The 11,206-nt window shown below is 40.0% G+C and overlaps 1 protein-coding gene across 1 annotated transcript in view; it reads left to right on the top strand.

Moving 5' to 3' along the window:
- Positions 1-11,206, top strand: part of AGBL4 (ATP/GTP binding protein-like 4) — a 1,996,071-nt gene that overhangs the window by 1,910,814 nt on the left and 74,051 nt on the right. The window contains exon 11 of the mRNA XM_006879803.1: positions 1,682-1,844. Coding sequence (XP_006879865.1) covers positions 1,682-1,844 — 163 coding nt within the window. The remainder of the gene's footprint in view (positions 1-1,681; positions 1,845-11,206) is intronic.

The raw sequence follows: 11,206 nt of genomic DNA, 5'->3' as shown, positions 1-11,206 counted from the left end.
GATATCTCATCAATTTCTGGGGCCTTATTATTTTTGCGATGCCTTTAGGGCAGCTTGAATTTACTCCCTCATTACCATTGGTTCTTGATCATATGCTGCTTCCTCAAATCAAAAGATGCATTGTATTGGGAAAATCTGCTGCCAGTGACCTTTCCAAAATACTAAAGAGCAATGGTGTCAGCTTAAAGACTACGATGTGCCTGATCCAAGCCATGATCTTTTCAATTTCCAATTGCTTCTCATGCATATGAAAGTTGGACAATGAATAAGGATGACCAAAGAAAAATAGATGCCTTTTAAATGACGAGCTGGTGAATGTTGTCATTATGTGCCATTGAGTCGCTTGCGACTCATAGCGACCCTGTGTACAACAGCCCTAAACCCTGCTCTATCTTGTGCCAATCGCACTGTCTCTGACACACCTCCCCAATTACCCAGTCACTGAATCATAGTTACTAAAAATATTAATGGACTTTTTAAAAAATTTTATTTCATTAATTTTAATGAACATTTACAGAGATTTGGGATTTCCATTCATTCATTGTTGCACTTTTCTCCCTGCCCACCACTCCCCCCCCATTCACTCCTCTCTTTGAAAAGTAAAAGGAAAATTCTTTTATTGGTATACAATCCCCCTGCACCCCCCTTCCCACTGCACCGAGTACGCTCCACTATGCAACCTTAATTCTGGACTCTTGTGATAACCATAATACCCTGTCATATATCACTTTTAAACTGTTCTCTCCCTCATCTGTTTCAATGCAGTATACATAATTTATCCAGTTTTTCTCAGTCTTACCCCAACCCTGATGTCAGTCCATATATCATGGACTTTTAAAGGAACAAATAAGTCTATCTTTTATGAAGAGCAACCAGACTGTTCCTTAGAGACAAAGATTGTGATACTTCATATCATCTACTTTGGGAATTTTGTCAGGAAAAGTAGGCCCTTGGAGAAAGACATTATTCTGGAAAGGATAGAGAGGTCAGAGAAAGAGAAAAAGACCTCAAAAACATGTAATGACCAAGTGATAATAACAGTGGATTCAAGCATATCAGAGATCATGAGGATTTCACAGAATAGGCTGAAGTTTTACCTATTGTTCATAGAGTTGCTATGAGTCCTACTAGATTCAAGAACACATAACAACAACTTCAAGGGATTATTTTGAAGCCTAGCATTATAATATTGAGAGGAGTTAAGAAATCTTAGTCCTAACTAACATGATGAGATAGTTATTTCTTTTCCCCTATCTGTCCCTATTCAAAACCAAACTTCTCAAATATTTGTTGAGTGACAGTTATTTTGAAGACAAAAGCCTTTGTTGATACTTAATTGAATTATGTTCATTTAATCGGTATCTACTCTGGTGATATGATGGTAAGAAGCTGTGCTGCAATCTCAGAGGCACAGTTCAAATCCACCAGGGTTCCATGGGAGAAGAATGGGCAAGCTCCTCCTATGCAATTTACGGCCTCTGAAAGCTTACTGGACAGCATGGGTCTGTTCCAACATGACAGCTCACAACAACAACAACACAGTAATCCAGTGATAATGAGGTTAATATCCCACATTTCAGATGAGGAACCTAACACACAGAGATGTTACAAAATTTGCTAAAAATTCAGTATCTGACCAGTGCCCTGATCTGATGTTTTCCTTCTTTTCTGTCTTTTCCAGTCCAGCACATCCTTTAATCGGGATGCTGTGAAAGCAGGAACAGGTCGTCGTTTCCTTGGTGGCCTTCTGGACCACACTTCCTACTGCTACACCCTTGAGGTCTCTTTCTACAGCTATATCATTGGAGGCACCACAGCTGCTGTGCCCTACACTGAAGAAGCCTGTATCCTTGGCAGTTCCTACCCAGCAAGCAGGTTTGACAGAATTTATTAGAGTGGACAGCACTCTGGTTCCCAATTCAGGTAAGGACTGAGACTCTGAGGTACAGATGGAGACGTCTGGATCTGCTGGGGCTACCTGTGGATTATCGTCTCTGCTCTTGTCTTTCATCTTGACATTCACTCTCATCCTCTTTCGTATATACTACTACTGTTACCATCAGGTCCCCAGTTTTCTCAGGTACCTCCTCTCTCAGGCTGTTTCCATCTTTCCCTCTCCTCCCTTCTCTCACAGGAAGGGACTATTCCACAATATAAGGTATGCGGGTGCACAGGGTACTTGTTTAGCCTTAAAATTGCTAATGAAGGGTTGATGATTCATCTTTTTTAGCCTTATAAATATGAAACTATATTTTTTTTCCTTTTCCTCTTCTGTCTTCAAGTGCACTCACTCTCATTTTCTTTATTTCTATTATTTTTCCCTTTTATTCTTCTCCTCTCTCTCTCCCTCCCTCCCTCCCTCCCTCCTTCTCCTCATTTCCCCTCCAGTCCCCTCCTCTCCCTTTCCTCTCTCTCTTCCTCACCTGTACTGTCTCTTTCTATCCCTACTTCTCCACAGTTTATTCCCTTTTCTCCTCTATTCGTCCATCTTATTTTTCTCTCCTCCCCTTTTTGCCTCCTCTTCTTCTTTCCTCTCTCTCTCCTCCCATCCTCTGTGTATCCTTCTCTCTGCCTTTATATTTTCTTTGAAAAATGGTTTTTTCCTCTTAGTTCTTTCCCCAAATTTCTCTGAAAACTCACAAGCTTGTCATGATGATATTGAATATACATTTCTGGCTTGCTTGAGGTTTTAGAGATTATTTAGTAATTCTCATTTCCAGGTCATGAGATTAGTGTCCCATCTGCTTTATGTAAATTGTTCTTGATTGGGACAGATTTTGCATTCCTTCATCTTTTGTTTTTTAACCCATTTTTTATTTCCTAACTCTTGCTTCTCTCAGATAAAAAATTGTCAACAAAGAAAAAGAATAAAAGAATTTTATCTCTATGTATGTATACTTTGAGCAGCTTGCCAGGAGGGACCAGTCCTTGGAGAAGGACATCATGCTTGGAAGGGTGGAGGGACAGCACAGGAGAAGAGGACCATGGAGGATTGACTCAAACAATAGAACATACCTGTGTATTGCTCTCTACCATTGCTGTAGATTTGGAACATACTCATAACTGATCCCCAGTGGATTTTCAGAGTTTGTAAATCACAGATGAGGAGATTGATTATCTTCCTCCCTTGGAGGAGCTAGTGGATTAGAACTGCCCACCTTTGGGTTGATAGCACAACTCTTTCGATCTGGGTAATACAGCTAATTCCTTCCTTCCTTCCTTCCTTCCTTCCTTCCTTCCTTCCTTCCTTCCTTCCTTCCTTCCTTCCTTTATGTCAGGTAAAAATCTAGGTTCTGGGTTTTATTTGTGAACATATTGAAAATAGAAATCAATTCTTCAGGCAGGAACTAAGGTTGTTTGTTGTTATGTGCCGTCGAGTCGCTTGTGACTCATAGCGACCCTATGTACAACAGCCCTAAACTCTGCTCTGTCCTGTGCCAATCGCACCGGCTCTGACAGTCCCATCCCGATTATCCCAGTCACTGAATCAATCCACCTCACAGAGGGCCTTCCCCTCCTGTGCTGTCCCTCCACCCTCCCAAGCATGATGTCCTTCTCCAAGGACCAGTCTCTCCTCACACATGTCCAAAGTATGTTAGACGGAGCCTCAGAATCCTTGCCTCCAAGGAGCCACCTGGTTTAACCCTTTCCAGGACAAATCTGTTTGTTTTCCTAGCAGTCCATGGTATTCTCAATACTCTTCTCCAGCACCACAGCTCAAAGGCATCAATTCTCCTTCTATCCTCCTTGGTCATTGTCCAACTCTCTGATGCATAACAAGTGATTGTGAAGACCATGGCCTGTATCAGACGCACCTTAGTCTCCAGAGAGACACCATTGCTCTTCAGTACTTTGGAGAGGTCCCTAACAGCAGACTTTCCCATGGCAATGCTCCTTTTAATTTCCTGGCTGCTTATGCCAAAATCTAATGTTAGGATATTATAAAAAACTTTACAGTGGGAGTGACATCCAGACTGAGGTTTTTAAAATTAAGTAAGCATTCACCATATTTTGTTGGGGTGAATTTTCTTTAGGGAGGGCATTGCAGACACAGAGGGGAAGGAGGAAGCTGAAGCTATGGTGATGGAATATGGCTGAAGGACTAGATGCAGGAATAGGCTGAACTGATAGTCTGTAAGAAATTTAAACTTAAATATAAAGGTAATGAAGAGATATTCTGCTATTTTTAATAAGATTTGAAAATTACAATTCATGTGATGAGAAGAATAGACTAGAAGAGGCAAAACCAAAGTCAGGAGTAAGACTATGACAATACAAGGGGGATATGATTCAAAATTGCTGGAAGAATAATAACCATAGTCCCGCTCATGGAAGTTCTTTGTCTATCAGAATAAAACATTTGTACGGTTCTCAATGGCTAAAAATGTTTATAAATAAATTACCAGACTTTTTTTCCTAAGGTAACTTAGGTAGACCCAGACCTCTAGCCGTGGATCCTAACCATTTTCACGATGCAAGGATTCCAGTGGATTATTGAGAATTTGGTATTGAGGAGACTTGGTATTTACTTGGATGGGAATGGTAGTAGAAAACAGTAGCTAGTGACTAGATTGAGTTAAGGTTAATAGACTTTTCTTAAGATTGCATATGAACTAGCAAAACTTGATGTTCTTAGAGTCAGTCTGCCTTGTTCTTCCATTCAGGGGTTGAGAAAAGGATGCTGGAGGCCAATACAACACATATAAGGGTGATTCAAGTTGGTTCCTTTGGGGAATTTTTTTTTTATCTCATCTTATAACAGAGGGAGATTTCAGGTAGACAGATTGTGATCTTTGTGTGTTCTCATCAGAAAAAGAAATTACATGGTCTGATGGGAATGGCAATATGGTCTGGGAGACAGTGTCCTCTGCACTAGGCATCAGGAGATCTGGATTCTGATGACAGCACCAATCTCTTTCCAGACAGTGTCCTTCAACATGTCTTCTAGCCTCTTTGAGGTGACTTTCATACCTTGAAAAAAGGTAGCCAACCACTTCTATGCTTTTCTAGCCTTTCCTATGGGGATTAGGTAGAGTTATTTGTGAAAAGCATTGTGTTCTGCAAAGAAAACAGACTTCAGATGCTGTTGTACCTGAGTTTGAATATTGGCTTGGCCACTTATGAGATGTGCAACCTTGAAAAGCGTGCATAACATCCCTTGGTTCTCAATCTTCTGATCTATAACAGAACATAATAATACTTGACCTTACTGTTGTGATGCATTCAAATACATGCAAGTGTGTACTGTAAACTTTAAATATTAAGTGAATATTGACCAAAACATTGAAAAGCTTTATGTGGGTTTGAGTAAAGACCTGCATTTATGTTAAAGAAGGTAGAGAGCACTGTTAGAGCAAAAGACACGTGACTACATGGGTAAGACTATTGGGACAAAGGGTCTTGATGACATTATTATGGCTAAGGGCTTTGATCTCAGATTATCATTTAGCACTAGTGAATGGAAGCTCCCATAAAAATAATTTCTGTCTATTAGCTACAATACTCCTGTTATGAAGAGCACATTAGTGAGCCAGAGGATGAGATCAGAAAAGGGCTGGGGAGGTGGGAGTCCTGAGGAGTATTTCACCCAGGCACAAAATAGGTCCTTTCTATTAAGGGAATACCAGTTGACATATTTCAACAAACAGATGTAGCCCTGGACATCCTCATCAGGTTGTGCCAAGAAATCTGGAAGACAACTACGTGGCCAACTGACTGGAAGAAATCCACATTTATTTCCATTCCCCCCAAAAAGATGATCTAACAGGGAATGGAAATTATCAAACAATATCACACAAAAGCAAAATCTTGCTGAAGATTATTGTTTTAGAAAAACCCCAAACAACTGGAGCAGTACATATCAGAGGACTGCCAGGGATATAAGATGACTTTAGAAGAGGCCATGACTCTAAGAATACCATTGCCATGAACATTGGTGTACAAACCTCAGCTGGTGCTCAATATTCATAGCAGCATTATTCACCATCACAAGAACATGGAGCAGCCCAAATGTCCAACCACAAATGAATGAATTGAGAAATTATGGCACGCAGGAGCAATAACTTTATAAATTATTACCTAACTTGGGAGGGACTGGAGAGCATTATGCTGAGTGAACTAACCCAGTCCCATAAGGATAAATATTATATAAGACCATTATTGTAAAATGAGTATAAGAGTCCTTGAGGGGAGGGAGAGGCTAGAGGCAGAGGAATGTAGATGTACAGGGGGGAAAGGGAATTAAACATTGGGTTGTACAATCTGATGGGTGGGGGTGAGGGAAACGAAAAGAATTTGTATTACAATTTTGTAAAGAAAATAATGAAAAAAATAAAATTAATTAAAAACCAAACAAACAAAAAATAATAGCATTAACAATGTCAGATGGATCTTGGCTGAAAGCAGTGAGTACCAGAAGAATGTCTATTTGTGTTTTATTGACTATGTAAAAGCCTATGTGGAGTATCACAGCAAACTGTGGCTAACTTTGAGAAAAATGGGAATCCCAGAACACCTGATTGTACTCAAGAAAAAGCTATACCTAGACCAGGAAGTAGTCCTAGAAAGAGAGCAAGGAACCACTGTATGGTTCAGAATCAATAAAGGAGTGTGTCATCCATGTGTCCTTTTTACATTATTTTTCAATCTATATTACAGAACTAAGGTCCGCCTGATACAGGCCATGGTTTTTGCAATCACTTGTTATGCATCAGAGAGTTGGACAATGACTACGGAGGATGGAGAATTGATGCCCTTGAGCTGTGGTGCTGGAGAAGAGTATTGAATGTATCATGGAATGCCAAGAAAACAAACAGATTCATCCTGGAGAGGGTTAAACCAGGCTATTCCTTGGAGGCAAGGATTCTGGGGCTTCGTCTAACATACTTTGGACATGTTGCAAGGAGAGACAGGTCTTTAGAGAGGGACATCATGCTGGGTAGAGTAGAGGGACAGCGCAGGAGGGGAAGACCCTCTATGAGGTGGATTGATTCAGTGACTGGGGTAATCGGGATGGGTGTGTCAGAGGTAATGCGATTGGCACAGGATAGAGCAGGGTTTAGGGCTGTTGTACATAGGGTCGCTATGAGTTGCAAATGACTTGACGGCACATAACAACAACAACATATTGCAGAACAGATCATTGAGAGGCTGAACTCCATGAAGAAGAAAGTGGCATCAAAATTGGAAGAAGACATATCAACAACTTGTGTTATGATATGACAGAACCTTGCTCATCAAAACTGAGGACTTGAAGCATTTTCTGCTGATGGCCAATGACTGCAGTCTTCAATATGGATTGCATCTTAACACTGAGAAAACAAAGAGTCCTACAACTAGGACAAATGGTAGCACTACGAGAGACAGAGAAGAGATTGAGGTTGTTAAACATTTTATTTTACTTGGTTCCACATCAACACTGTTGGCATCAGAAGTCAGGAAATAAAAAGGTGGATTGCTTTGGGATAGTCTGCTGTCAGGAACCTCTCTAGAGTGCTAAGGAGCAACAGTGTCTGTCTAGAGACTAAGGTGTGCCTGATGCAGGCCATGGTCTTTTCAACTAGTTACTTTGCCTCTGAGAGCTGGACAGTGAATAAAGATGACAGAAGTAGAGTCAATGCCTTTGCATTGTAGTGCTGGAGAAGAGCATTGAATATTGCATTAACTTGCCAAGAGAACAGATCTGTCCTGGAAAGGGTGAAACCAGGTTGCTCCTTGGAAGCAAACATTATGAAGCTCTGTCTCACATATTTTGTACATGTTGCCAGGAGGAACCAGTCTTTGGAGAAGGACATCATACTTGGAAGGTTGGAAGATCAGTGCAGGAGAGGAAGACCCTGGATTGACACAGTGACTTTGGCACTGGGGGAAGCTGTGACAGAGGCAGCGATACTGGCTCAAGATAGAGCATGGTTCAGAGCTATTATTCATAAGGTTGCTAGCATTCATAGTCGATTCAATGGCACATAACAACAATAATAAGCATGTCAGTTCAGTTTTTTATTTCTGGAAGGCATCAGTTAAACATTGCCAGATTGTCCCTCTCTGACTTCTCTTTCCATTATATCAGGCAAATATTGCAGAGAGCATGAGTACTGATGCCTACCTAGCTGTGTGGCCTTGAGTTGGTCATCTCACTTTAATAAACAGTAACAACAACAGAAACTTGATACTGTTAATTCTGACTCATATCAACACTACAGGACAAAGTGCAGTTGTCCCATATTTTTTTCCGAGTCGGCAAATTTAGCAGGCCCAGATTATTTTTTTACCTGTGGAGCTACCGGCAAGTTTGAACTGCCTGTGTTCTTACTATTAGTGGAGTTCTGTGACCAGTGTGCCATCAGGGTTTACCTCACCACTCTGAGGAAATTAGTTCATTTCCTCCATTTTTTTAATCCTATGAGTCTCTATTTCTTCAATTTTTGAAATAAAAATAGTGATAATCATAGTATAGATTATATACACAAAATGATGCATTTTATCTGCAATCTCCCAGTACTGCATGACATCGAATATGTACATAAGATATGTTCCTTTTCTCTCATACTTGCCTCAGTCTTATGCAGACTTCACCACTTTCCTTCTGTTGGCTGAGTCTTTATTCAGGTTATCAGCTTTAAAACTGTTGTTGTTATGTACCATCAAGTTGACTATGACTTGTAGCGAACCTATGCACTGAGTCCTGCTCTATCCTGTGCCTTTCTCACTGACTTTGACACACCTACCCTCATTACCCCAGTTATTGTGTCAATCCATCTCATCCAGAGTCTTCCTCTCCTATGCTGTCCCTCCATCCTTCCAAGCATGAAACCCCTATCTAAAGACTGGTGCCTCCTTGCAACAGGCCCAAAGTATGTGAAACAGAGTCTCAAAATACTTGTCTTCAAGGAGCAGCTTGCTTTCACTCTCTCTAGGACAGACCTGTTAGCTTTCTTGGCAGTCCATGAAATATTCAATATTCTTCCCCAGCACCACAACTCAAAGGTATCAATTCTTTGGTCACTAGCAATAGGAATTCAGATTCAGACTCGACCACTACTTCTAAGTGGCCTTATCAAGCCTGTCCCATCTCTTGACCTCTGTATTTAATAACATTTAGCTCTCCAAATTGTGGAACACAATTATATGTGAGCTCTGTAACAACACTGATCCTTTCTAGTTCTATTAAACCAAGATTTTCCTAGATATAAAATTACATTTAGAGTGATTTATAACATCAAGAGTCTGCAATTCTGTAATCTGATAAGTTTTGGGGAACTCTGATGGCTTAGTGGTAAGGAATTAAACTGCCAACCCAAAGGTACAAATCCTCCAGCTGCTGCTCTACAGATGGGCAATCTCCTACCACATTGTTTTCTGCATCTGAAAACCCACTGGAAGATCAGCTATGTTTCATTTCCAACTCAATGGTTCACACAGCAAGAAGATTCTTTGATTTCATAAATGCATGAATTGTAATCTGACATGAAAAATCAGTACAAATGTGTCCTTGGCAGCTTTTAGTTTAAGACTTTTTTTTTAAAGTTTAGGATTCTTAAATGAGATGTTCTTTGATAAACTTTGAGAGGATCCCCAAAACTCTAAAATTCATGTGAAACTGTAAGCAAAGATTCAGAGGTTTGTTTTCGTTGAGGAAGGCCCATAGTTTTCAATGGATTCTAAAATGAAGCCTACAGGGTCTTCTGCCTTGACTCGTGGTCTTTGAGGCAATCACTGCTCCATGCCATAGAAAGAACACAGCTGTTAGGTAGGCATTCTCCCTCGGGGTCCTGAGCAAGCCATTTAACCCCTCTGAACCTCAGTTTCTTCTTCTGCAGCATAATAATAATGGTTACTTATTAAGATAGAGTTATGTGGACTACAGGAAAGAATGCAGTTGAATTACCAGGCACGTGCTCTACAACATTAAATACTAGTTCCTTTTCCTTTCCTTCCCATACTTTGTTGGATTTTGTTGTTGTTGTGGTGGTGGTGGTGAAATGATACATTGCTGAGTATTTTGGAGCATTCTTCAGCAACCCCAATTTACATGTTACTAGCCTTCAAAGTAATATATTGTCTCTGTTCAAATGACTTTTGTTATAAAAGAGCAAAAGAAGCTAAACTAAAATAATAAAGTTACCCAGAGCTTCTTTGACCTTTGTTTATGGTCTAGTTATAAGCCCTGAGGAAATACCTTTCATATGTGTATGTGTGTGTATGTGTGTGTGTATATATATTTGGAAAACATTGGTAACAGACTTTGAGTGCTATGTGTGTGTGTGTGTGTGTGTGTGTGTGTGTGTGTGTGTGTGTATGTGTGTATTTGGAAAACATTGGGAACAGAGACTTTGAGTGCTAAACAGATTGGTTTCTACCAAGACTCATAGTTGTGGACATCTTGAAATGAGAAAATTCTCTAGAGGAATGTGGCTTATGTAAGTAAGAAAAGAAGCAGAAATTTAGAATTTGGTTAATCAAGTTGGCCTCACTTCAAAACCTATTAAATGCCTTGCTCTGGGTCTTCTAAAGTATACATAAGACTTTAAAGATATAATTTATTTACTCATGCATCCAGCAAATACTCATTAGGACCTAGAAACATATGATTAAGTTGTAATATCCATTTTTAATTTTTTAAAAAATCCAGCAAAACATGCAGAGGGAGAAATAGTTGTAAAGAAGCATCAACATTAAAGAGGAGTAAGTGTTCTAGCTGAAAGAAATTCTGTTGGCAGCAGAAGCACACAAATGTCACCTAATCGAGTCTGGGTTGAAAGGAGAAGTTAGGAAGAAAGATTTTACGGAGAAAGAGAAGCCAGAACTCAAACCTCCAGGATGAATAGGACTCAAGTAGGGAAAGAGTTGGAACAGCCTTCACAGGAAAGGGACAAGAGAAAAGACACAAGAGAAAAATCTGTATGCTGTGTCCAAAGAGTCAGGAGGTATTTGGAGCTGGGCTGGAAGTAGCGGCTGATATATAAATATAAGCCCCACCAGACCATCCAGATCAGGAAAAGATTTGTAAAGTCTGTAGCAGGTACATTGATCAAGCTGTCCTCACTAGATATCATTAATATCAGAAACAAGCAAAATCCTGCTGAAGATTATCCAAAAACAACTAGCTTGCTTTTTCTCTTTCTTTCTTTCTTTCTTTCTTTCTTTCTTTCTTTCTTTCTTTCTTTCTTTCTTTCTTTCTTTCTTTCTTTCTTTCTTTCTTTTCTTT

Source organism: Elephantulus edwardii, unplaced genomic scaffold (genome assembly GCF_000299155.1).
Source record: "Elephantulus edwardii isolate Elephantulus edwardi_28Jun2011 unplaced genomic scaffold, EleEdw1.0 scaffold00005, whole genome shotgun sequence".
In the NCBI taxonomy this organism is placed as follows: domain Eukaryota; kingdom Metazoa; phylum Chordata; class Mammalia; order Macroscelidea; family Macroscelididae; genus Elephantulus; species Elephantulus edwardii.
The sequence above is the reverse complement of the archived record's forward strand: the minus strand, read 5'-3'. Positions and strand labels throughout refer to the sequence as shown.